The following is a 26,983-nucleotide window of genomic DNA, read 5'->3' as shown; positions in this document are numbered from 1 at the left end:
AACTGACAGGACAGTGACTAACATAGTGACTCAGTGTTTATTAGTTGCTATGGATAACTAGTCTCCACCTAGTTACAATTGCTGGTTTATTTCTATAAATACATCATCAAAACTCTTAGATGCTTTGTCGTGTGTCTTGTAACTTCTGTGTTTTCTTCTGCTACTTGGCACTACTTTTGCTTTAAAACTGAGACACACTCATTTGTGCTATTGTGAAACTTGGCTGGAAGTTGCACATTGATTACTTTTTCTATTGTTTGCTTTGTTGGGTGGGTTCTTGGTTTTTTAGCAAAATTGCTGGTGTGAATGTAAAATCTGTTTCAAAGATCTTGGTTGTTCTTGTATCTTTTCATTAAATAGACCATTTTAGACTTTTTATTAAATAATTTCAGTTTTCTAAACGCAGTAGTAGTGTGTTTGCATGTGTTGGTATTATGTATTCAAAATGTTGTGATGCCCATTTGAGTTTCTTTACTATTAATAGAGTAGATTATGGCATCTGATTTAATCTACCTACCTTTTCCTGTTGAGATAGTAGATGTATTTTGAAGCAAGTATGTGTCAGTGAGCTGAAGATTTTATTTCCAGTTAAATAAATTAGGATGTAGTGTAAGTTTGCTTTTCTATTCTGTACATGTAAATAATTATTTACTTAATATGCATTAGAATACAATATTTAGACAAGAATTCTTGGCTATCAGTAAAATAGAAGTAGGCAAAACTGTAGCATTAAGAGGTTGCTAACTTATTCTTGCTGTTGTGGGCTCTTAAAATTGTGGCATCGTTATTTGGGGGGGGGGGGGAGGACCATGATGGGTTTTGTTTTGCTTTTTTAGCTACAGCTTAATGTCAATAGTGTTGCAAAATGGGATGTGTTCTACATTGCATCAATTATATAGCAACTCTTCCTGAATTTATAGAACATTGGTAAAATGTTGGTTAAATACAAGTGGGTTTACTAATTCTGAGAGAAGATGACTTATGTGCCTTTTATCAGCCGACATTCACTATTATATTACTGTGTGCTTTTAGATAGCTCTGTGTTGAAGTGTACCTTGGTGATTTGCTGAAATGTATTCACTCTTCTGCAGAGGATAACTTTCCCTCTTGCGAGCAATGAAGGCAGACTTTTGAATCTTCAGGTTGTTTAGACAGTGATTTTTATGTCTCTGTGAGCATATCTTAAAACAAGCTGTTAAACTGGCATCTGATTTTCTCCTTCGTTGAGGTTTTTTCCAGCAATGGGCTTGTGCATGTAGTGCTGCAGAAAAAAGTACAGGGAAGTTAGTACCACAAAGCTATTACCAGACATGGTTATGGCCTATTAATACAATTTATATTAATATTTGCTTGGATTACTGTGTGTTCATAACTGTTTATAGTGCCTTCTGCTTTGTGTTTTTCCTTCTCCAGCTCAAATCAGCAAAGCATTAAACTGATACAGCCAAATAACCTTTATCCTCCTTAAAATGCCAGTCAGCCTTGTGAATTTCACCCACTTGTCAACGTATAATTTACACCCCTCCTTTAGGCTGATCTTTCCTTTTAGTCACTGTCATCCTTGAATTGTGTGGGTTTGGTCAATTTGGGTACCTTAACACTTCCTTTTTCTTCACAACTGCGGATTGAATTGGTAAGAATTCGGTTTGATTTTTTTTTTAATTTTTTTTTTTTCCCCTGTGTCAGAGCATTAAATCAGGGTGTAACTTTATGCAAAATGAATAAAATCCTTTGATTTTTATTTTTTGTTTGTTTTTTTTTGTTGTTGTTGTTGTTTTTGTTTTTTTTTTTTTGGAGGGTGGTGTTTTTTGACGTTTTCAGTGACAATTGGTGCAGTAGTTCAGGAGCTCAAAGTAGTGTCCTTGATCAGTTAATAAAAGTAATGCCATGATCAGAAAGCATGTAAATGTTTATGTATTGATTATGTGCCTGCATCTATGTTGGAAGTTGTCTATTTAAACGCAGTTCTCTAGGTATATTTCATTTATCTATTATCATCTTGGATAATGAAGTATAGTACTGCCCTTTTCATATCCTTATAAATTACATGATTCTATGACAAAGTCCTCCAGACAAAGCTACAGCTGTGCTAAAATTACCGACCTTGTTCTTATTCAGCTTCTAAAACTTGAAAATTAACTCACTGAAGTCTAGGACATTCTTACTCTCTAGAAGCTTGTGTGAAGGAGGTGTCAAGTTAATAGCTAAGAAGCTGGAAATGTACGGCTTGATCCAGTCAGCACATCTGCCAGTAGCCATGGGAGCTGCATGTGTGGGAAGGAACCGGAGTCTGCACTGTGTAGGTTATCTGGAAGTGTAGGCTGATGGCATCACATCTTTACAATGTCTTTTTTGGTTAGCCATACATATGGATAGAAGTACCCTTAATGTACTGGTTAATTTATGTCCTATGAAAGGAAAAGGTTTTGGTGTGTGTTTTTGTTTGCTTACTGTATCTTTCCTGTAGTAGGAAAAAGGCCGCTTTCCAGACTGTGGAAAGTGACATGGCAGATTTGGAGACTTCTAGATAGTGTCCTGCCAACCTGGGACAGATAATTCACTTTCAGTGTGAAGGGAATGATTATCCTGCATAAGAGAGAAGATCTCTTAAAGAGGAGATGATCCATGATTTTTTAAGTTTTTTTTTAACACTGGTAGAGCCCAACTCTGAGGTATGTCTTCAACCCAAATTGATGTAAGTGCTCCCTGAGATACTGAACAAGAGCACATGTTTACAAATAGAAACAAATTGAGGCTGGTCACAGCTGTTAGCTTGTCCTGTGGACTTTGTGTTCTTGTGAATCGAGTATCTGTGAGAAACACTAGGTGGAGATAAAGGAAAAGCAGATGCATAGTAGCAAGTGTAAATAGCAAAACTGAGCTCTGAACCAGCTGTTCAGGGAGAGACCCTGTAGTAAACTCTTAAGGAGGTTTCTGCCTTATTTCCTCTCTCCCACCCAAATGTAAGCAAGGATTAATAAACATACTGTATATAGTAATGTATGTTGGGTTTGTCTTAGTGCCCTGCATGGGGTTGCACTGCATGTGGCAGCACTGGCAAGGCAGACCAGTAAGGTCAAGTAGGTAGTGCCAAGGACCTGCCATTAAATCTGTGCACCTCTGGGCGATCGAAGAAATCATGTTGGACAAGCTCTGGTTTGGTCGTGGTCTGCCCATTTGCTGCTGGAGCAACTATATTTTCCTGCAGCACGTTGTATGGATTAGGTTGGGTTTTTTAGCCAAAAGAAATGCAGTTCATGGGCTCTGGCACTGTCCCATTTTGCGTGCTTTACTTTGCATTATGCAGCAATCACGAAACTCACTTGAGAAGCACCTGCCCTGTCAGAATTCAGTTACTGCTGTAGGGGCAGCGGCTAGGCCTTCTGATGTTAACTTATTTGTATGCCAAAGTAGTAACAGTACACAACCAATTCATTACTTGGTAAGGTTCTGGGCACTTTAATGAAGAAAATTATTGCTAAGAAATTGTTTTGCCACAAATACAGGATATAGTAGCTGTTTACACGTATTTTTAAAGGGAAAGCTTCCATTTTAAATAGAGATTGCATAGTAGACTCATTCAGATGTAATTTGCTTGCTTGTTTTTGTTTGGATTTGGGGTGAAGGAGCTGCTATTGTTATTAATACCTTGCTCAGCTCTTACAAAACGGAAAAAACAAGTGAAGAAGAAATTAAACCCCTCAAGAATATTGAGGAACAGCTGTTACAGCTCTGTATGTCCCCGTGGTCCAGGAAGGGACAGACTCTGCAAGAAAGCTGGCCTAGAACGCTTGGAATTTGGTTACTGTGGGTCACAGTGCTGAGGGGGTCTAGAACCTGCTGTCCTGCTGCCAACCACCTCATCTCTGTTTTCTAACTGAGTATTTCTCGATTGTAAGTGTGAGTATTCTGCTTTAGGCTAAACTTCCATTTTAGTATATGTACTTCTTGCTGACTCCTTGTTTAATCTGTTTGTGTTTGCCTTGTGTTGCTGCTTTGTTTTCACTGTAAGTGTTCATGGAGGTTCTGAAAGAATCATGTGTAAAAATGTGGAGTAGAGCTCCTGAGGTAATAATTTGAATCTTCTCTACATGTAAACTTGCTCTGTAAAGTAAAATTAATGAAATACTCCTTTTTTTTTTAATTATTTGTTCAGAGTATTTTTTTTAATTATTTGCATTAAATGAATAAACCTTGTGAAACTACTTTTTCTAAAAGTAATAGTATTTAACCTAACATAGCTAAAGTAGGGAACTCTTAAGTTTCTTAAAGAGGGGGAAGTTCCTGCTTGTTGGGAGATGGGAATTTTGGAGTAGTGTTGTGTGTATATCTTTGGTTCTCAAAACAGGGGACTGGCAAATGAAATAAAAAGTAAACTTTGACTAAAAATGAGTATTTACTTTGCAACTTAGAGTACATCATGATTTTTAATTTGCTGCTAGGTGTGTCTTGTATGGCTTCCTCTTTAAAATTGGTCCCCAAAGAACTAGGCTGTGTAACAAACGCTTGCTCTGGCTAAACTTCAAACATGGTTTTCATAATGGTTGTTTCTTACTAACTGTGATTTCCTTTCAGTTGTAAAACGTGTAATGTGAATTGCTAAAGATAATCTTGAATATCTATGTACTTCTAAATTAATTGGGTTATGTGGTATATCTTGTGAGAATTCTTCCGTAACTCCAAATAAACTACTTTTAATGGAAGTGTGGGTTAGCTTGAAGGTATGTTTGTTACTAAGGGAATTCTCTCTTACTTTTCTTACTATTCTTACTTGGCAGTTCAAGTTATTCTTCAGATGCTTTGGACTTTGAGACAGAAAACCAAATAGATCCAGTATTTGATTCTCCAAGAATGTCACGACGTAGTTTACGGTTAGCTTCTGCAACACTTAATGAATCAGATGATGCACAAAACCGTGGCCTCCATGACAGCTCTTACTCTGCTGGAAACATGTATTTCAGAGAGAAGCCTTCCAAGTAAGCATTCTTTATCATGATGGGTTCATTTATTGGTTGGAGTCCTGGGACTTCCTGTTGGAACACAGCCTTACAGACATAGGTTACCTATTCTGTTTTTCTCAGCGTTTACTGCCAGTCTCTGGAAAATACTTAGTATGTGATCTGCAGTGAAGTCTTGGTAAAAGTACAGATGCTTGAAGGGAAAGATTTTTTCCTTCTAAACCTGGTTTGTCACATCATGTTGAAATACCTTGACTGTTTCCTTATTTCTGTGAGACTCACAGAAAGTTGCATCTTTACTGCCAGATCTTATTTGTCTTTGCTTTGTTCCCTAGGGTGGTGAAGGAGCGCAGAAGTGTGAATAAACAGTCTGGCAGCGAAAGATTCACACCAAGGAAAAATCTCTCCAGCTCTTCTGCATTAAGCCAAAGCAGCTTCAATAGCCATGGCAGTGATACATTAATGGTATCCACTGTATTGGAAGAATCTTCAATTCAAGAGCAGACAAAAGTTCATCATTTCTGGGGTAGGCAATTGATTGCTATTGCTTGTATCCAACTGTGAAAAGTGGTTATGGTTTGGTATGTATGAATGTATGTTCATATTTTCCCTCTTTTCCACACCCATTTTTCCATCCTACCCTGTCCTGGGTTCAGCAGTAGCAGTCATTTTTCTCCTTCTTGGTAGCTGGTGCAGTGCAGTGTTTTGACTTTCGGCTTGGGAACAGAGCTGATAGCGATGTTTTGGTTTGGCCAAGGACTTTGTGAGCCTCATGTCCTGCCAGAGAGGAGGGGAAGCTGGGAGGAAGCAGAGACAGGACACCTGACCCAAGCTAGCCAAAGAGGTATTCCATACCACAGCACGTCATGCCCAGGATGTAACTGGGAGTTAGCTGGAAGGGCTGGGAGACTGTGGGGTTGTAGGAGGTATTGGTCGGTGCTTGGTCGGGCTTGGGGGGGTTATCGGTCAGCTGGTGGTGAGATGTTGTATTCTCTTCCCTTGTTATTTCCTTTATCATTATTGGTGGTAGCAGTAGTGATCTGTGTTATACCTTAGTTACTTAACTGTTCTTATCTCAGCCTGTGGGAGTTGCATTCTTTTTGACTCTCCGTCCCTCTGGGAGTAGGGGGAGGGCAAGAAGGGGGGGGAAGTGAGTGAACGAGTTGTCTGGTTTGGTTTAAAGCACGACATACCCTCAAATGCGTGCATGTGTTTAGACTTTTGCAGTAGGTGTCTGTTTGCTCAGATGCCTACTGGAAATTCACAGTAAGTGTAAACTTGATTTATAGGCACAATCAACATCAGGATACCTTGCCCAGGCAACTTCATATGGCAGGCCAACATAGGCAATTTTGTGATGCAGTACCATAGATTGTACAGATGTCATTATCTTCTATCACTGCTTTCTTCAAAACGTGCATGAAGTGCTGTCATTAAAGAATGGTAACATGTAACTTGTCTTTGAAAAGCCAAAGGAAAAGCATTTTCTCATTTGCTTTTAGGCAGAAGCATGTTTCAACTTAGTATATGTTAATCTGAAAGCTTCAAATTGGAGGCAGTAGGGGATCTCCTAAGAGGGTTTTTTGTGTGGCTGGCTCATTTGGTTTTGTAAGTATATACAAGGATATTTTTCTGGAACCTACTTTCTTAATTAAAGAGGAATATAAGCGAGTTGGCTACAAAAAGAATTTTTTATCTAAAGTGTCCTGTAAAAGACCAGCAACTTACTGTATCTCCCATTTCTGACTGTTTGTTTCTAGTTGTCATGGTTTAAGCCCAGCCAGTAACTCAGCACCACACAGCCACGTGCTCCCTCCTCTGTTGCCCCCTCCTCCAGGCGGAATGGGGAGGAGGATCGAAAGAATGTAAACCCCACAGGTTGAGATAAGAACAGCTGAATAAGTAAAGTACAATATACTACTACTGCTAATAATAATGATAAGGGAAATAACAAGGGGAGAGATTATAAAACTGAAAGGGGAAAGGAAAAAAAACAATAAACACAAGTGATGTACAATACAATTGCTCACTACCCACTGACCGATACCCAGCCTGACCTGAACAGTGAACTGGGCCTTTTGGGTAACTCCCCCCAGTTTATATACAAGGCATGACATGCTGTGGTATGGAATACCCCTTTGCCTACTTTTGGTCAGGTGTCCTGTCTCTGCTTCCTCCCAGCTTCTTCTGCCCCTCCTCACTGGCAGAGCTTAAGGGATTGAAAAGTCCTTGATCGGGGTAAGCATTACTTAGCAACAACTAAAACGTTGTGTTATCAGTATTGTTCTCAGACCAAAGCTGAAACACAGCACTGCACCAGCTACTAGGAAAGAGAAAAATAACTGTTACAGCTGAACCCAGGACACTACTCAGTACACTTGTCACCTTCCCAGAGTCTGAAAGTTTCAATCTTAAAACACATTCTAAACTTTAGATTAACTTGCTCTTAAAACAGGACCTTAAAATACAGTAGTACGAAAGTAGTTTACCAAGCAGGAGAAACGGCATAAGCTTGTAATTAGCTTCTTTAAAGTCATATAACCTAAGAAAATGTGTAGTTATCATTGTTTTGTCTGCCTTTTCCATTGTAGAATGCTTTTTACTGTTACCCTCCTATGTTAATGTCTGAATATATAGATCTGGTCATGTGGTGGACAGCAAAATATGTTAAATGCTAATTAAAAAGTGGCTTTTCTTTACAGTCTTAAAATTAATGGCACTTTTAATTTGACTTCATGGTAGTCATTGTAGTTGATGATGGGATTTCTTCATATTTGGGACCAATTTCTTTTTTCTTTCGAAGGTCTCGATGATGAAGGCGATCCTAAAGGTAACTACACTTTTCTTTCTACTTGAATTCTGTTTAATCGTAACCAGAGATGGCAGTACTGATGTTGATGCACTGAATGTTTTACTCTTGGTTTGTTAGGTAGTGGTACTACACTGCTTCAGGGACATGGTGATACAGCAACATCAGAAATGCAGACCACAGTGATTAATGGCTATACTTGCAATGAGTGCAGCATGCTTTCTGAACGGAAGGAGGTTCTTACAGCACACTCAGCTTCTCGTGTGCCATCTTCAAGAATTTACTCTAGGGATAGGAGCCAGAAACATATATCTAGTAAGTTACCTTCTCTTGTGTTTTGTCTGGATATGTTTTATCTACATCAGTTGAAACTTTATGTACTTGTCAACTTCTTATACATGATTATCAGATTTTTTCAGTGCTTCTGGAGGCATTAAATTTCAAAAGGAAAATGCTGTGGTATCTCAACGAGTTTTATTTCCACAGTGATTTGCAACACAATGGGCAGTTCAAGCCAGCACTGATCACAAGGGTCTCCTCATCTGGAATCAGATCTATACATGTCTGTCTGTGAAGTTTTTGGTCAGTTTTCAGATAAAAACTTTTCCTGTGTAGGCGCATTTCTCTTTTTTGTTATTTGTTATATGATGTAAAATTTTCAAGACTGAGCAAAATTATTTCTTCGCAGTGCTTCTGCTCTCTAGGAAATCTCAGAGATACACCTTCCTGCCTTCTGCTTTTTTAAATATATATATCCTCATTTAACCTTGTAGCTTACTAGAGTGTTTCTAGAAGCTAAACCTCAACTGCTTGAAAAATACACTTTCTAGTGACTCCATTCCTACAGCTTGAAAACAAATGAATCTGCTGTGCATAAGGTTCTGCCTTTCCAAGACAACCTCCATTCTGTGGATGGTTGTCCTTAGTGTCTTTACCGTGTCTGCTTGCCTCTTACATAGCAACTTGAGTTTCTTGTTTGTTGTTTGTGGTAGTCCTCAGTTACCACAAAATTTTCTTGAATGGCCTTCAATTAAAAAGGAGCCAATTTTGGGATTCTTGAAGTATACTTTTAGTAGCAAGAAATTTGTTTGCTTGAACTATAAGGTGTTCTTTAAATGCTTTGAGGCAAGTATTTATTTTGGTTAATACACAGTACAGGCAAGAATTCTTATGGCTTGGCATAACAAACTGCTTAAAGTGGTACTGTATGAAAAGTGTTTTCTGTGCTCCTGAGTTTGCATTGATGTAGGAGAATTTTACAAGGAGCTCCTATTTGTACATTCCTTTTGAACTTTAACCCAGCAGTTTGGTTCATACTGGCATTGGGAAGGAAGGGGAAGCAGAAAAGGGGGCACATAGTCACGTTGGATTTATTTGCAATGGGGCTGATTATGGGAAACCAGCTAAAGTACCAGCAGTACAAAGGTGGACTGCAGCTTTGTTCCTGTGGCGCTGAAGGAGATGTCTATGTCTCTAGCTCTTGAGGCAGACCACTGTACTAACTTCCTTCAGTGTAAAGGCTGAGGAGAAGAAAGAAAGTCCTCACCCTTTAAAATCCAAAATAAGAATGTAGTTTGTCTCTTTGGAGCTTTGACCTATAAAATCAGGATCTGCAGCTCACAACACTGAAAAATCCTGAGTTCTGTAAGCAAGAAGTTCATTGCTATTTAGAGTTCTTAATTCTCACTAAGAAAAAGTATTCTCGCTGAAGCCATACATCCTGTCTTGAAAGGGTTTTCCTTTGGATGTGAAGTTCTTGCAAAAGCTTTGCTGTAGTATCTAATACCATCCAGACTTCTCACACCACGCTTCCTCAAGTTTCATATACCTGGATAAACAGGCTTTCCATGTTTGATCCTCATTCTTCCACAAGCTGATGGTCACCAGAGAATGGAAGTACATCATCTTAACGGAGGTGAATAATTTATATTCACACTGGGTTGTTTTTTTTTCAATAGGAGGAACCTATTTCCACATGAGTAAGATTCTCCGATTGGTCAAACATGTTGCAGCATCTTTTGCATCACTGTTGGTGCAACTGTTTCAAATGGTTTTGCTGAAGCTGGGTTATGAATTCAGAGGTACCTTTTCAGTTGTCTTTCTTGGTCTCTGCGCACAGCCACAGTGTGTTTTGGCTTCTTGCAGACTTCATCTCCGGCACTATTGTGTTCTTTTTCTATACTCTTTTGGCTGGCTCCTGACTTTCTCCCTTTTTAAATAACTATATAACTATCTCAGTTCTGCTGCTCTTTTCATGCTTTCCTTCTGCTCTGGAAGTATCTGGATTCGTGTATGGGAGACCTGTTACAGTTAAGATGCACGTGTTTATTTTTTACTTGGAAGCGGTAGAAGGAAATGTTTAAATTGAGAAACTTAAGTTGGTTTTAAACTGCTTGGTGTGATAGTGTCAGATCCAGACTTTTAAGTGTCTTTAAGTTTGAACTGTCTTATTACCCTTAAGCCCACTGTGCACTCAAAGCTTGATCAGATCTGTCTTGCAGAACTAAAATTACCATCATCCCTCTGCTACTCTAAAGCGTGTCTTGTTTTCCCTAAAAATATTCTTTGGTGCTTTCTCTTCTGTAATACACAATCTACAAGTGAAGTTAAATTGCCATAGGCAGGAGGTAACTGATTTTTCTGTTCGATTAAAACTGTTCTCTTTGCCTCAGTGCCTTATAACTTGCTTATGCTCTCTTCTTGGTCCTTGAAGATCTCCGGTAAAACCAACACAAAGATGTGGTGGTTGGCCTATCTGAAAGAATGATGGGAACAGGGACTCAAGATTTGATGAGTTTTTACTTGCCTTTTGGTTTTGGTTTTGGTTTTTTACTAACTTTGCTATCTGAAAAGAAGCAGAAAGATTTTTTTTTTTTTGGACCAAAAGGCCCCCTGATATTTACAGAAGAAAAATTAAGATTACACAGAGTAGTCTTCTTCCTTGATCATTTCTCAGGTCTCCTGTGAGTAACCTGGCTTTAATTGTGAACTCAGCCAGTATAGCTAACATCCACATACATGAAACGCTTCGAACTTGAGAATTACATTCCACGTATGCTTTTTGAATGTGTTGCAGCTCACTCGGACTACTGTGGAAGCATGAATGTGAAGGGGTCTTACAGAGAAGATAGACATCTTGGTGTAACTCAGGAATCAATATGTAAGCATTCTTGATGTTGTCTTTTAGCCTTGGGTAAAGCCTTGGGCTAAAAGACAGGTTGTTGCTCTAATAGTAATATCAGATGCCCCATTACTCAATGGAAACTAAAAAGTAAATGTTTGTTTTGCAACTTAGATGTTGGGAGGGGGGAATGGTGATTACATGGTGTACGGAAGTATTTCCTCAAGCAAGCTTTATGCCACTGAAGTTTACTTTTAGTGGCTTTTAAGTTGATAATGGATAATGTGAAATAGACTTGTTTTGACTTACCTCGTAACAATCTTCATTTGATCCTGGCTTTGTCCCATTAACTGACTCTTACCACAACCAACAGGTGATGACTGTAAGGGGAAGAAAAATCTTGAAACACACATCACAGACCACATGCAGTCCTCATGGGCTGAAAGGGTAGCAAGGACCATTTGGCACTCCTTTTCTTACGCAGGTTGACTTGGTCCTTTTTTATTTTACTTTTATTTTGCAACACAATCTCACAATACTAATCATATGTATTGTTTGGGGTTGGGTTGGTTGTTTTTTTTCCCTGTCTTTATCTGTCAAAGTAGAAATGTAAACTGTCTAGAAAACTAACTTACTTATCATCTTTCCTGACTGACTTCTTGCTCTTATACTGGCTTTTATAGAAGCTTGGCAGACTGCTTACCTATTAGTAAAAACAAGGTAGAAGGACAGCATGCACCTTGTATGTTAGAGAGAACAAATCAAATTGTTAATTTAATGCTCTCTGGGGAAGTCTCCATTCAATAGGTTGAAAAGATGCCTTAAAATGAAAGTAAGGTAGAGGTACTGGTATACAGATTATTTGAATAAAGGGGTTTTAACATCTTATTTTTGTTCTAGTGATAGTCAATTTTTACAGGAATCTTCTATAGGGATAGAATCTTCCCTGTGAGATGAGCGTTCCCTAGCTTGAATGACAGAGGCATCAAGGATCTATTTGGGTGCTCTTTGTTCAACAAAGGAAAATGATATGAGACACTTCAGTCACCTAAATGCTTTGCAAAATATTGGGTTGGTATATCTATAATCCCTCAGATTAACCCAGACGTATCTGCTGATCTAAAAATGTAGGATTATTTTCTAAACGTGTCCTATGTAGTTTGTTCTGTAGAATGAACAGTGCTAATCCTGCATATAGTAGTTGTTGGCTTCAGTGGGCTAAAAGTGAAAGCATTCCCTTCTAGTTTTTGGAGTAGTTTTTTTGTTGTCAGTTTTGCTCTATAAGAGAATCAAAACTGACATGCTGAAGATACTTGGGAACATTCACTTGGAGTAGACTGCCCATAACTTCTAGTAGGGATTATTTTCTATTATTAATATTTCTTAGACATCATTGTTTAATTCACTAGCATTTAAAATTTGTGCTTATTCCCTCTTCTACATGTGAACCTAGATAATGAATTTGATGTATAATTCAGAACAAACAAGATGCTTTCAAAGTAATGATGTGCTTCAGACTCCTTTTTATGGCAGTCTTTTTCTTTTTTGCCTTCTCTGTCACACTTAGCATGGCATTGTTAAACATGCTACAAAATGTAAACTTTGCTGGTTTTGGAAGAGTGGTATTTAACTGCACAGCTGCTGTTGATCGTTCATCTCTGTGCTTGAGAATTGTTTCTGAATTATCTTGGTTTTACTTGGCTTCCTATTTATTAGTGGCTGCTTTGCTTTCAAAGAGCGAAGAACTAAGTTTGTAGATTACTGAAAGGTGTGGATTAGAATGATGCAGAACATGTAACGGGCAGGGGACTGGGTCTTTGTTACTGCATGTACTGCGAACTGTAAGATTTTTGTATGTTACCATGTGGCATGAATTTCTTATAATCTAGGTTACTTTATGCTTCACGGGTTGCGGACGGTGGGAACAGCGGGATGGCTTGTCTCTCAGAAGGTGTTGTCTCTACTTTGGCTGGCCATTCTTTCTCCAGGTTACTGTCCTTATCCGTGTGTGTGCGCGTTGCCTGTTCCTTTAGGCAAACTAGGCATCTGCAGTGTGTGGCTTACACTAATTCCACTGTGCTTAGGCTGTAGCTTTTGTACTCAGCAATGAATGTGCTACTTCAACTTTCTTTTTTAAAAATTGACCAGATTATGCTTAATGTGAGAGGTCTGTTTCTGTTCATAGGCATAATGGGAGACTAACCAGACTGTTTCATGAGGGAATGAGTGTGTGAGGAAACAAGCGTCTGAGTAGCACAGAATATGGGGTGTCAAGAATAATGGGGTGTTTGGTTTGGTTGTAACTTCGTCTCTTGGCATTTTCAACAAAAACTGGTGCTGCTGATCTGTACGTTTTTTGAAACATGCTGAAGGTCTTCAGTGTGTGGTAACTTGGATTCAAATATAATAACTGAATTTCCAGCAAGAGTGCATTGTTAAAACAAATGAACATTTTGTCTTTTTGCATGGCTGTTGGTTTGTTGAGCATCTGATGTTATAATGCTGTCAGACTTGTGATATGCAGATGTTAATAAGCTGCCTGCGTTGCCTGCAGTTGTGCGTTTCTCTGCTGTGCAAAGTGTTCTTGGCCACAGTCGCATGTCCTTCTGTTTGGTTTCTTTGAATGTGTGCCACGCTAACTACAGTTCACACTGTCACTTTTTGTCTTCCAGGGATTGCAGCTTCTGGCATATTCAGGCTGCTTAGAGCCGCATGGTATCAGCTTGCTACCCTCACGTCTTTGCTCAAGGTGTTTCTTCTCAGAAGGTATGTATCCACTGAAAAAAAAACCTCTTTTGTCAGCAAATTATTTACCCAGTTCTAGTATAAAAGAGTGAAATACAGTAAATGTATTCTTTCTTGTAAACTTTCTTCTCTGTTTCTCTAGATGCCCTTCAAAGGTCTACAAGCTGTTCCTGCTCCTTATCCCACTCTTGTTTCTCCTGGGTATGTGAATCGTTTAGTGATAGTACAAAGTTATCTATGCTTACTATTCCAAAATAGCTTTTTTAGTGGAACTTTTGGTTCATAAACATACAGAAGCAAAACTAAGCAATTTGGGAACGGGGCAGCACTTTGAGCTTTCCAAATACTAACAAGCCAGTGAGCTTTCCCCTTGCCATGAAAGGAATACCTTTGATTTAATTTCCTAGATCTCTTTAGAGAGAGAGGGTGGGTGAGCAAGTAGATGCACTGAAGTCCTTTTTTTCTTGGTCTCCCCAAGTAGGACTAGCGATGGAGTCATAAGGAGTAGGCTGCATACTGACTGCTTTGGTTCTTGCCCACCTCTATGAAAGTGTGGTTAAGTTCTCTGATCAACTCATCCTAAGACTTCCCTTTGCTCTAGACCATGCTTGAGTTGCTTAAAATACTGCTATTTAGGCTGGTTACGTGTCAATGTTTCAGACAAGCTGTCTATTTTGTATGAATTCAAGAAGCTCAAAATACTGACCAGAAGTGCTGGGCTATTTCTGAAAAGCTGGTTCCTGTCTTTGCACGCCCTAAATTAAGTGTAGCTGCTTTTGTCCCAAGAGAAACTTTGTCAGAATTTTACAGTGGGCATTCAAACTCCTCTGTATTAGTGGGAACAAGTTACCCTGTGTAGAAAATGCTGCTTCTTCTCACTAAGATGCTGCAAGAATAGGTGTAATCTTTGCAAAATGCTCAGTCGTTCCCATGGGAGCCTAAGTTTTTTCCAACTTGTATTCAGTGTTATGCAATGTGGTATGTAGTAAGTAGGGTAGGAGGCAAGATATTTTCTATTGATGTAAAAAGCAATGTTTATATCTGCCTTTAGTGAGTATGGCCAGTCTTCATCAGTAAATGGCATCTAGGTCCCAGGGAAGCAGTAGTAGAGGTTAAAGTTCTATCATGACACAGAAGTGCAAGCTGCGTGCCTTCCAACTGCGTGAGTGGTACTGGTGGATGTTCCCTAATATTCTTGAGTGCTTGACTTAACAATTTTAAAGCTGATTATTTAGACTGGAGTAGTGTCTGTTGTGTGACATCCATCATGTGAAGTTAAGGTAGCTTATGTCCTTAAGGAAGAAAGTCATAAGCAGTCTTAAGGGAGAATTTTTTTATAACATTGTTTTTACTTTTTCTTTTGAATCTAGGTGTATGGTTCTGGGGGTTTAATGACTTCATTTCATTATTACCTTCATTGAACTGGACAAGACATGATAGGTTGCAGGGAATACGTGACCATGTTCATGAACGGCAGGATGATTCTATGAACTCTGTTCAACCTCCAAAGGTAAGGAAGAACTTCAGTATCTTTTAAGACTTCTTAACTCCCAAGCCTTCAATATTTTGCAATAACTACTCAATACACAAGTAATGTAAATAAATGTCATGATTTTTATACGTTAAACAAAATGAAAATCTCTTTATACCTTAGGATACCATAAGCATCTTTGATTCTACTTACCTAAGTGAGCTGGAAAAGCAAATGGCCTTTGTGTCTGACAAGTGCCATCAGAATGAAGAAGAATATAATAAATTGATGTTTCTGGTCCATAATCTTCAAGATCAGGTTGCCCAGATGAGCAACAAAAGTGAAACACTAAAATTAATAAAAAATGTGATTGGTCAACATCTTAAAGACATGGAAGCAGAGAAAACGGTAAGATAATCAGTTATTGATATTTTCTAATACTGATCAAGTATTCTGATTTAATTACGCAGATGTTTTGCAGTTTGACTTGAGGATTCTTTCTCTGTTACAGAGCTAACTGATCAGTAGTAAATGCCAGGGAGTAGTCACTGGCATTTGTTCCTCCTTTGTTATTGCTGAAAAAGAATTAATTCCAGACAGGGGCTCTAAAGTAGAATCTTGCATTGTTGAAGAGCAGGTGGATCCTCTTTTCAGACAGAGAAAGAAGGACTGGTAATAAAGAAGAGGTTTTCTGGTAAACTTCCCTTTGTATAACCTCTAGAGCTGCTAGATCAGGCCTTCATATTTATTACAAATTCTGTAATTTCTCACTGTCCCTGAGGATAAAGTGCTTACAAAGTGAAATAAAAATTATTCTTTTTAGAAAATCTCAATTGCGCTATTTGTATTTGAGAAGAAAATACACCACCTTTGTTTTTCTCTGTTTTTTAAGACTGACTTCCTAGCTTTACATCAAGAACATGAGCTGCGCATTCTGAAGCTGGAAGACCTTCTTGAAAAACTCTCAGCTGAATCTAAGGTATTGAAATTAGTTGCAATTGTAACATGGATAAAGTAGACTAAGGTTGTTTTCCCTTGTTGGCTATCCCAAAGCCCAGTTTGCTTTACTCCAGCTATTGCAGTCTTGAATTCTCAAAACTTGTATTCTTCTTCCCCCTTCTTGGAGGGGGTTTCAGTCCAAAGAGTGAACTTATTCACTTGGCCACTGAGGCAGGTTCTCTTTGAAATAAAATCTTACTCTACAGAGGCACAAACATAAGTGTAATTTTCATTTAGCATTCTTTGTCTTCGTTCTTTGTATCTGTTAAAACTAACTTTGGTATTTTTTAGGGCATCCAGAAGCACCTGGAGGTAGCCAAAGCAAGGTACAAGCATTTTGCAGATGCATTTTTCTCTTTCAGTCCTGATGCTCATTGATGGTGATATGCATGTTCTCCTTTGGAAGACAGCAATCCTTTTCTTTGTGTCAGTTAACTGGCCTTAAGAGTTTGTATTGTCGGCAAGAGTACTTCTCTCTTACAGTCAGCTTTAATTGTGATGCTGAACATCAGCACAAGGCCCACTCCCAGTGGGTGAGCAATTCTGCAGGTACATTATTGACTAGAAAAAGCTGTTTATATAGGAGAGGAAAACAAGTGACTTCTCATCCTCTTCTAAATCCATGAGATCTTTTCCACAAGTGCATAGTAGCTGTTTTTGTTAGGCCTTGTATTTAAACTCTTGAATTGTATCAGTTTTAACCTTCATCTTTGTTTTTCGTTTGTCAGCTGTCCTACTTTACACTCAAGAAATACCAGGATAAAACCAGCAGCATTTCATTAAGCAGTTTTCCCATTGGGAAGAGAAAAAGAAACACATATTTGCTTAATCTCCCTTTAAATTAGATCGAAATGTAAAATGGCTTTGGAATGATGGCTGATCCCTTCTTCCATAGAATGCAATGAACACTGACCTATATTGGTCCTATGTGACCTGCTACTTAAGGTCACCTTGACACCTGCCTCTGAAGTTATTCTGGTTGAAGTAAATTTAAGTCATCACTGCTGGATTTGTCTGCAACTTAAAACATTCTTTTCTTTGAGTATATCAATCCTAAGTATGCCTTAAATAACATGCTCAAGGAACTGCAAGCTCGCAGTGTCGCTCATGGTGAATAACTGAACTTTGTATTAGACGAGTCTGTTCTCACACCTTTGGAATGTGGTGGAATGATTCAAACTCATCTTTCCTAATCACTGCCTCCTTACTTTTGTCAGAGAGATTGATGCGCAGAGTCAAATTTTGGCCAGAGTTAAAGAGCTAGAACTAGAGTTGTCCCAGATAAAATCAGAAGTGTCAACTATGGAAAGTGTGAAGACGAGCTGTGGGAAAATAGATGCCATTCACGGAAAAGTAAGTTCTGTAACTTCTGTAGCTGTCCCAGTAAAACTTGGTACTGCTTGATTTTGTTCACTCACTCTTGGAAGGTACTGCAATCAGTAATATGGGGGTAAGATTCATTTTAAAGAATGGTAGCAGTGCTGTGGGCTTTTTTTCGATGACTGCATAACATAGACAGGAGGTTATGGATTGTTTCCACAATGGCAGGGTTTTTGCATTGAATATTTGACGTAGCAGCAGTTCCGTGTACAGTACTTTGCTGTTCTTACTGGTGTGTTTCCTAACACATGCAAAGGTGGAAGAGAAACTTGCGTAAAAGCAAGTTCAGTTTGTTATCTGACAGTTGTTTTAAAAGATCATGCTCAAGTTCTTTAGGAACCTGTTACATGGTCTGAGTAGGATGTAGCGCAGTGAATACAACAGTAGGTATTGACACTGGATTAACAATTTGGACTGAAATACCGTCTTGTGCTAACACTCAAAATGATGTAGCTGTTGTGTGTGGAATGGATGCATCCCATTAGGGAGTGATTAAGTGACTTTATGAACTAGTCCTAAACAAGTGTACTGCTCCCTTTAAAGTGGCCACAGTGCTGCCTTTGAACTATTACAGTCAACTTTCTCTAGTTCGAAGAGCTGCTCAGCTGCTGATCTAAACTGCAGGGTTTGCCTGGGCTTTGTTGTTTGTGCCTTGTTCACCAAACAAATGAAGCATCCACATCTCCCATAGGTTCCTCTGCACACCTGATGGGTCTGTTATTCTAGCGTAAGTCAGCGTAGTTAAAACTCATGTGAAAGCTTGAATTATGTTCTGAATGTATGTATTGATTTCACATGTGCCTGTTCTATACAGTATTACTTAATGGCTTATAAAGACTAGTAATTTCTATTATACTTGTTAATGGCTTCTGCTAGGTAGATGCACAGGTTAAAGAATCTGTGAAGCTGATGCTTTTTGGTGATGGACAAGAAGATTTTCCTGAAACACTCCTCCAATGGCTTACATCCAATTTTGTGAGTAAAAGTGATCATCAGGCTGAGCTGCGGGATCTGGAGATGCGGATCCTCAAGGATATTAATCTCCAAATGTCTGCTACAAAACAAAAACTAACACCTGAAGTCGTAACGAATGCTGTGACCAACGCAGGGATCTCTGGAATCACAGAAGAGGTGAGTAAGTTTAGGTTCTGAAATGTCGAACTAAAACTCTAAAAAGCCCTTTCCTAGGCATTTTGTGGAGCATGACTGTCACTAGAAATGTGATTTTTAAGAGATGTCAGGAACATGATCTGAAACTGGGAGAGGTACAGAAAATGCTTTATCAAGGGTATTCTTACAGCATTGCTTGATGCCTGCTGTGAATGTTTGTGTTTTCAATTTATGTTACCTTGAAAATTGAAGAATCCCCAGAAGCAACTATACCAAAAAATGTAGGTCCAGGTCATGGGAAGTTGTGGAAAAGAACACAACTTTTGATGTTATTAAAATCTTTCTCTTTCCATTCTCTTCTTCTGTGTGTGCACATTTAGCAAGTACAGATTATTGTAAACAATGCACTGAAACTCTACTCTCAAGACAGGACTGGCCTGGTGGATTTTGCCTTGGAATCTGGAGGTAAAAAGTAGAGGGTACACCATTTCTACTATTCATGTTACGCAGAGTGTTTACTGAAAAATCTTATAATGAAGGCTAAAGGTTAGTAGAGCATCCTTGTGTGTTGCCTGTTCATCAGTCTACTGCAGTCTATGCCTGTTGTTTACAGGTTTATATATCAGCCTAGGTATGCATGCTTAATTATAATAGTTATATATATATATATACACTAGATATTACAGTTCTTTTCAGCATGTATGCAGCTGGAGGTAATCGAGAAGCACAGGGAGGGGGTGGGATGGATATACCACTGAAGTCACTAGGGAAAAATAGTGTGGTTTTCAGCCCTCCTAAATGAAAAACCTTTTCACATGTGCTTAAAATAACATTTTACGTCATATAATTTATTTGTATCCCCAGAAATTTTTTATACTCTATGGTTTAAAACTGAAAGAGGGTAGATTGCTATTAGATATTAGGAAGAAATTATTTACTGTGAGGACGGTGAGACCCTGGCACAGGGTGTACAGAGAAGCTGTGGCAGCCCCATGCCTGGCAGTGTTCAAGGCCAGGTTGGACAAGGCTTGGAGCAATCTGGTCTAGTGGAAGGTGTCCCTGCCCATGGCAGGGGGTTGGAACTGGGTCAGATTTAAGGTCCTTCCAGCTCCCACAATTCTGTGATTTTATGAATATCTTTGATAGTTTTTTCTCTGAGGAAAATAACTGGTATATTCATCAAGCTTTGTACGTATCTCTGCCTTGAGGAGAAATGCGTAATTATTTCTGCTAACCTGATAAATCTCTTCTTAGGTGGCAGCATTCTGAGTACTCGCTGTTCTGAAACCTATGATGCTAGAGCAGCAGTGGTTAGCCTCTTTGGAATTCCTCTGTGGCATGTCACTCAGTCTCCCAGAGCTGTGATTCAGGTAATAAAAGGCTGAGTAAACAAATTCAGCAATGTTATTCCGTTGTGTTGTTTTTAGATGCTTGATGTTTCTGTTTGTAATATCCGGGGGGACATGGGTACTTTGAGCTATGTTCCCAAGAGTGGGATTCTTCGGGTGGTTCCTGAGCACTGCTGAAGTCCTACTCCAGCAAAACTAAGACCTTCATAGGAAGCTTGGGCAGTGCATTGGACTTGCGCAGAGTGCGAGCACTAGGAGGGTTCCCGTTGAGAAGTAATCTCAACATGGTCTTAAGCACTGCTGGTAGTTCGGTGGATCAGTCAGCTGATCAGAGCTAGCCCAGCCTGAGCCACAGCCAGCACGCTTCAGCAACCGCGAGGTTCAACAGAGATTAGGAAAATCAGAGGGGATAGAGCAGAGGCATCGCGATTCCGACATCTCCCGATCCCCGAAGCCCCAGCAGCCCTTGGCAAGAGAGCGGCTGATGTGGCGGGGGGGGGGGCGTTCCCACGGTGACGGCGACCACCCCCCTGCCCCTTGCCTTGAAAGAGCCTCTGAGAGGGCAGCGAGTGTCGCTGCCCACCAGGCGCAGGGAGGAACAAGCAGGTCGTGTTGCTGACCCTGTTGCTGGTGTCCCAGACTGCGGACCAATATGGTCGCCTCCAGAAAGAGAGCTTGCAGTAAGAAGACTGTAGCAACTCAGACAGAGACCCCCTCCCAAACCGTGGCTGTTCAGGTCTCTGGATGCAGGGAGTGCCAGAGCCTGCTGCTGCCGGGGGAGGGAGGACAGCATTCCACCTGCGTGAGCAGGTAGAACATCTGCTTAGCCTGGTGGCAAAACTTAAGGAGGAGGTTGAGACGCTGAGGACCATCAGGGAGTGTGAAAGGGAGATCGACTGGTGGAGTAACTCCCTGGCGTGCCAGTTGGAACAGTTTCAGGGAGGTACCCCCCCAAAAGGGGATGGACCCCCTGCCCTCTCAGACAGAGGGGGATGGCCCAAGACAGCCCCTGCCCTGTAGCTGTTGCGCAGAAGTAGGGGACCAAAAAGACGATGAGGGTTGGAAGCGAGTTCCAGTTCAGCATCCCCCCTTCCTGCCCTGCTTCCCCAGGTGTCCCTCCGTAATAGGTTCGAGGCCCTGGATCTTGAAGGAGAGGTAGGTGAGGATGTGGTGCAAGGCCAGCCTACAAGGCCACATAGGAAAAGGCGGTCGACTTTGCACCTCAAGACTGCCTCTGATAAGAAAGAAAGAAGGGTCATTGTAGTAGGGGATTCCCTTCTGAGAGGAACAGAGGGCCCGATATGCAGAGTTGACCCTCATCATAGGGAAGTGTGTAGTCTGCCTGGAGCCCAGATCAGGGATATCACCAGGGCGCTCCCCAGCCTGGTGCACCCGACAGACTACTACCCGCTGCTGATCTTCCAGACAGGTGGGGAGGAAGATGCTTCCCGCAGTCTGCGGGGGATGAAGAAAGACTACAGCGCATTGGGGCGGATGGTGAAAGAATCTGGGGCTCAAGTGATCTTCTCCTCACTCCTTCCATCTTCCACTGATGATGTGGGAAGGAATGGGAAGATTCAGTGCATAAACGATTAGCTTCGAGACTGGTGCTGCAGGCAGGGCTTTGGATTCTTTGAAAACGGCTGGTTTTATAGGGCACCATTCTGGACAATGACAAGTGGGAAAGGTTTATCTCACAGAGGCAAAAGGATGCTGGGGCACGAATTAGCAGGGCTCATTTGGAGAGCTTTAAACTAGATTCGAAGGGGGACGGGGTTGTAGCTGGGCTTGCCCCAGTGGGGCAGCACTCCAGAATTGATGAAGACTGGGAGGCCTCCTATAATCCTAGGGTGAAATCAGTGTGCTCAGCTCGCTCCCTGGAATGTCTGTACACCAATGCGCGCAGCATGGGAAATAAACAGGAGGAGTTGGAAACCTGTGTTAAGTCAGGAGACTATGATCTGGTGGCAATTACAGAGACGTGGTGGGACAGCTCACATGACTGGAATATAGTCGTGGAGGGCTGTCCCCTTTTCAGGAAAGACAGGCCAGCCAGGAGGGGTGGTGGGGTCGCTCTTTATGTGCGAGAGCAGCTACAATGCACCGAGTTCTGTCCAAGGACAGGTGACGAGCGAGTTGAGAGTCTGTGGGTGAGAATTAAGGGGCAGGCTGGCAGGGGGGATACTGTTGTGGGTGTCTGTTAGAGGCCACCAGATCAGGGTGAGGAAGTTGATGAGGCCTTCTAGAGGCAGCTGAGAGCAGCCTCATAGTCACAGGCCGTGGTCGTCGAGGGGGGTTTTAACTTCCGTGATGTTTGCTGGAAGGACCACTCAGCAACCCAGCCACAATCCAGGAGGTTCCTCCAGTGTATGGATGATAACTTCCTCCTGCAAATGGTGGATGAGCCAACCAGGAGAGGAGCGCTGCTGGATCTCATCCTCGCTAACAAGGAGGGTCTGGTCGAAGCAGTAAAGGTTGAGGGCTGCCTTGGTTGCAGCGACCACGAGATGGTGGAATTCAGGATCTTGTGTGGTAGGACTAGTAGAATACCAAGTAGAATTGCAACCCTGGACTTTAGCAGGGCAAACTTTGGCCTTTTCAAGCAATTGCTAGGGGAAATCCCACGGGCAAGGCTGCTTGAAGGTAAAGGGGCCCAAGATAGTTGGTTGGCATTCAAGTATTGCTTTTTCCGAGCTCAAGATCAGAGCATCCCGACATGTAGGAAGTCAAGGAAGAGGGTCAGGAGACCTGCGTGGCTAAACAGGGAATTGCTGGGTATGCTCAAGTGGAAGAGGAGAGTTTACAGGTCAACAGAGGGGCTGACCACTTGGGAGGAATATAAGGCTGCTGCTAGAGGATGGAGGAAGGCAGCTAGGATGACTAAGGCCTCCTCAGAATTAAATCTGGCGAGAGGGGTCAAGGACAGCAAAAAGAGCTTTTTCAAATACATGGCAGACAAAACTAACACCAGAGGCAATGTAGGCCCACTGATAAACGGGATGGGTGCCCTGGTGACAGAAGATAAAGAGATGGCAGAGTTACTGAATGCCGTCTTTGTCTCTGTCTACTCTGCCGGAGGCAGTCCTGAACAGTCCTTTACCCCTGAGACCTCAGATGAAGTCAGGTCAACAGAGCGGTTTGCCTTAGTCGATGAGGAATGGGTTAGAGACCAGCTGAGCAATCTGGACATCCATAAATCCATGGGTCCAGATGGGATGCACCCGCGGGTGCTGAGGGAACTGGCGGAAGTCATTGCTAGACCACTCTCCATCATCTTTACCAAGTCTTGGGAAACGGGAGAGGTGCCTGAGGACTGGAGGAAAGCAAATGTCGCTCCAGTCTTCAAAAGGCAAGGAGGACCCGGGTAACTATAGACCAGTCAGCCTCACCTCCATCCCTGGGAAAGTGATGGAACACCTTATCCTTGGTGCCATCTTAAGGCATATCAAGGATAAGAGGGTTATGAGGGGCAGTCAACATGGCTTCACCAAGGGGAAGTCATGCTTGACCAATCTCATAGCATTTTATGAGGAAATAACACGGTGGATGGATGATGGCAGAGCGGTGGATGTGGTCTACCTTGACTTCAGCAAAGCATTTGACACAGTCTCCCACAGCATCCTTACAGCTAAATTGAGGAAGTGTGGTCTGGATGATCAGGTAGTGAGGTGGACTGCGAACTGGCTGAAAGAGAGAAGCCAGAGAGTTGTAGTCTATGGGGCGGAGTCTAGTTGGAGGCCTGTATCTAGTGGAGTGCCTCAAGGGTCAGTACTGGGACCAGTATTATTTAATATATTCATCAACTATTTAGATGAGGGAATTGAGTGTCATCAGCAAACTTGCTGATAGTACACTAAGCTGGGAGGAGTGGCTGACACGCCAGAAGTCTGTGCTGCCATCCAGCGAGACCTGGACATGCTGGAGAGTTGGGCAGGGAATAACTTGATAAAATATAACAAGGGAAAGTGTAGAGTCCTGCATGTGGGCAGGAACAACCCCAGGTTCCAGTATAGGTTGGGGAACGACCTGTTAGAGAGCAGTGTAGGGGAGAGGGACCTGGGGGTCCTAGTGGATGACAGGATGACCATGAGCCAACCTGTGCCCTTATGGCCAAGGCAGCCAATGGCATCCTGGGGTGTATTAAAAGGGGGGTGGTTAGTAGGTCTAGAGAGGTCCTCCTTCCCCTCTACTGTGCCCTGGTGAGACCGCATCTGGAATATTGTGTCCAGTTCTGGGTCCCTCAGCTCAAGAAGGACAGGGAGCTGCTGGAGAGAGTCCAGCACAGGGCAACGAAGATGATTAAGGGAGTGGAGCATCTCCCTTATGAGAAAAGACTGAGGGAGCTGTGTCTCTATAGTTTGGAGGAGACTGAGGGGTGACCTTATTAGTGTATATAAATATATAAAGGGGGAGTGTCACGAGGATGGAGCCAGGCTCTACTCAGTGGCAAACAATGATAGGACAAGGGGTAATGGGTACAAACTGGAACACAAGAGGTTCCACTTAAACTTGAGAAGAAACTTCTTCTCAGTGAGGGTGACAGAACACTGGAACAGGCTGCCCAGGGAGGTTGTGGAGTCTCCTTCTCTGGAGACATTCAAAACCCGCCTGGACACATTCCTGTGTAACGTTATCTAGGTGTTCCTGCTCTGGAGGGGGATTGGACTAGATGATCTTTTGAGGTCTCTTCCAATCTCTAGCATACTGTGATACTGTGATAGGCTGTCTTCCTGAAGAGTTCTACCAAATACATTCTGTTCTGCCACTTACCAAGGCTGTCCTTCATAATTCCAAATTCATTACAAGTCTTACTCCAAATAAAGCCATTACAAAAAGCTTGTGGTTATTTTGCTGCTGTTGTTGTCTCCCACCTTGTTCTTTCCCTTCCTCCTGTCTAGCCGGACGTGTATCCAGGAAACTGCTGGGCTTTTAAAGGATCACAGGGGCATCTTGTCATCAGACTTTCAGTGAAGATCTATCCAACTGCCTTTACACTGGAACACATACCAAAGACCCTTTCACCAACAGGAACTATCACCAGTGCTCCTAGGAAATTTTTAGTATATGTAAGTGTGCCTCTGAGCTTCAGGTGATGTTTGTGTGCATAAAGAATATCTCTGTTGCTTATCTTGGAAAGTAATGACTTGAGGGAGGGCAGCTAAGGAGATAAACTGTTCCAGTCACTGCTCTTCAAATGGCTTCTAATCTTTAATGAGCCTGAAATCAGATACAGAAAATGTTACAACTAATTTTATTTTTTCTCTTACCTTCTCCAGTAGTAAACACTTTTGGAGGGAGATGATGGGTTTTAAATTCTTTAATACATCAGAGAATGTAGTTCTTTCATACAGTTGGATTGTTCTGTCCTTCCCCCTCTCCCCTGCAGTTCTGGCTTTTCACCTTATCCATGATGTAAAGAATCCATGATTTTTTAAAATGGATTTTAACTAGCACCACAGTTGCATAGGCATGATTTTAGAGTGAACACCACAGGCTACATCAGAGGATAGTTGTGATAGCTGAGAACTTTTTGTCTAGCTCCTTCAAATGCTTAAACAGCATATGCAAGCATCTGAATCTTCACTTCAGTCCTGTTTGTAAACTTAATGCATCTTTTCTCATTCTGGTTTGTCCTGAGCACTTTCTGTTATACACTGTGATAGTGGGTTTGTCATGGAAATGAAGAGGTTTGACAGTGAAAACATAGAAACATAGCACAGGTATTTGCAGTGCAGGGAATTTAAATGCAGAGCCATGCCTGAACAGGCATTGAGCTACACGGGAAACATTCTGATCCTGGTTTGATCGATTTCTGAGTGCTGTCTGTTGAAACCCAGTTATGTAGACATGCTTCTGGTTTTGGTTAGATAGCAAATTTGATGGAAGCAAAAATCTTGTTGTTACAGGGTCTAGAAGATGAATATCAAGAAAGTGGCACGCTTCTAGGGCATTATGAGTATGATCAAGAAGGGGAACCACTGCAGATGTTTCCAGTGATGGTAAGTCTGGATGACAGGATTTAAAGCTTTGGGAGAAAAAGGCTCCTGTTTGCTATGGTAGTGCACAGTGAGTAGTGAAGGAAGGTGGCCTTGTGTTCTGTTGGACACTGTAGAAACTGAGGCAGGAAGTACCCACCTGCCTGCCTCAAAACCTCTGGTCTAAATACGTGAGAGAAGAAAGCTTTGTGCTGTCTGGACACAAATGGTGTGAAGATGCTGAGCACAGGAAGTGTCGGCTTCATGCTTGTCCTGACTCCCTTCACAAATAAGTGGTTGTAAGGCAGGGAAGGTCCTCTCCAAAGTGGCAGGAAGTTCCCCAGGCATGACCTGGTTAGTAACGACAGTGGGTAGTTGCAGCAATCTTAAGAAAGCAACTTGAGGAGTTGCAGTTGTCACCTGCTTGTACCTAACTCTTGGTTTGTGCATTTGCTGTTTCCTTTCCCAGGAGAACGGTCAAAATGCATTCCAAATAGTGGAACTGAGAGTTCTTTCCAACTGGGGAAATGAAGAGTATACGTGCCTTTACAGATTCCGAGTGCACGGGAATATCGCCCAGTGATCTACACTACAGCTGGGGTTGGGGTTCTTGTATGTTTTGTTCTCTATTTTGTTTTTTTTTTTCACTTGAGCTAGAACCAGAACTCATAAGTTACCATTAAACCCAGGTGTTTTCATGTTATAGGTTATATAAGATTTGAATTCCCCTGTTTAAGTAGAAATTAGGTAGCTGATGTAGGAATATTTTGGATAACACTAACTTATTTTTCAAAGAAAAAAAAAGTAAGATAGGATTTTGTGCAATGTATTTTTGTAAATGCTTTTCAACATGTCCGTTGTTCTTTGCTGCTTCTAAACTGTGACAAGATGCTATCAAAATGTTTAAATAAAGAGTTTTAATTTTTGAAAGTGCATGTACTCTTTGGACAAGAAATAAAGCTGTTTCGCTGTAGTTTTGGTCACTGGATGAACCGAGGCCATGAGGGGTTGTAACACTGAAGGAATGCCCCTGGCTCGTTTCCCCATACAGTGCGGCCTCTTCCTT

At 41.4% G+C, this 26,983-nt stretch overlaps 1 protein-coding gene across 10 annotated transcripts in view; it reads left to right on the top strand.

The window, feature by feature from the left end:
* Positions 1 to 26,847, top strand: part of SUN1 (Sad1 and UNC84 domain containing 1) — a 37,984-nt gene extending 11,137 nt beyond the window's left edge. For 2 of the 10 annotated variants that reach the window (XM_057416789.1, XM_057416788.1), the window contains 21 exons: positions 4,779 to 4,976; positions 5,294 to 5,484; positions 7,762 to 7,788; positions 7,888 to 8,082; positions 9,726 to 9,848; positions 10,844 to 10,927; positions 11,262 to 11,372; positions 12,778 to 12,876; positions 13,561 to 13,654; positions 13,776 to 13,834; positions 15,004 to 15,143; positions 15,288 to 15,512; positions 15,997 to 16,083; positions 16,395 to 16,429; positions 17,321 to 17,456; positions 18,360 to 18,614; positions 18,974 to 19,058; positions 19,848 to 19,963; positions 24,841 to 25,008; positions 25,849 to 25,941; positions 26,387 to 26,847. In XM_057416789.1, the coding sequence (XP_057272772.1) occupies positions 4,779 to 4,976; positions 5,294 to 5,484; positions 7,762 to 7,788; positions 7,888 to 8,082; positions 9,726 to 9,848; positions 10,844 to 10,927; positions 11,262 to 11,372; positions 12,778 to 12,876; positions 13,561 to 13,654; positions 13,776 to 13,834; positions 15,004 to 15,143; positions 15,288 to 15,512; positions 15,997 to 16,083; positions 16,395 to 16,429; positions 17,321 to 17,456; positions 18,360 to 18,614; positions 18,974 to 19,058; positions 19,848 to 19,963; positions 24,841 to 25,008; positions 25,849 to 25,941; positions 26,387 to 26,500 (2,635 nt within the window). In that variant the 3' untranslated portion in view covers positions 26,501 to 26,847. The remainder of the gene's footprint in view (positions 1 to 4,778; positions 4,977 to 5,293; positions 5,485 to 7,761; positions 7,789 to 7,887; positions 8,083 to 9,725; positions 9,849 to 10,843; positions 10,928 to 11,261; positions 11,373 to 12,777; positions 12,877 to 13,560; positions 13,655 to 13,775; positions 13,835 to 15,003; positions 15,144 to 15,287; positions 15,513 to 15,996; positions 16,084 to 16,394; positions 16,430 to 17,320; positions 17,457 to 18,359; positions 18,615 to 18,973; positions 19,059 to 19,847; positions 19,964 to 24,840; positions 25,009 to 25,848; positions 25,942 to 26,386) is intronic. The other 8 variants (XM_057416791.1, XM_057416790.1, XM_057416792.1 and 5 more) reach the window with 8 other exon arrangements.
* Positions 26,848 to 26,983: the final 136 nt, after the last annotated feature.

The sequence above is a fragment of the Pezoporus wallicus genome, unplaced genomic scaffold (assembly GCF_028554395.1).
Source record: "Pezoporus wallicus isolate ANWC-B61680 ecotype Strahan unplaced genomic scaffold, APGP_CSIRO_Pwel_v1 scaffold_7392, whole genome shotgun sequence".
Classification (NCBI taxonomy): Eukaryota; Metazoa; Chordata; class Aves; order Psittaciformes; family Psittacidae; genus Pezoporus; species Pezoporus wallicus.
The sequence above is the reverse complement of the archived record's forward strand: the minus strand, read 5'-3'. Positions and strand labels throughout refer to the sequence as shown.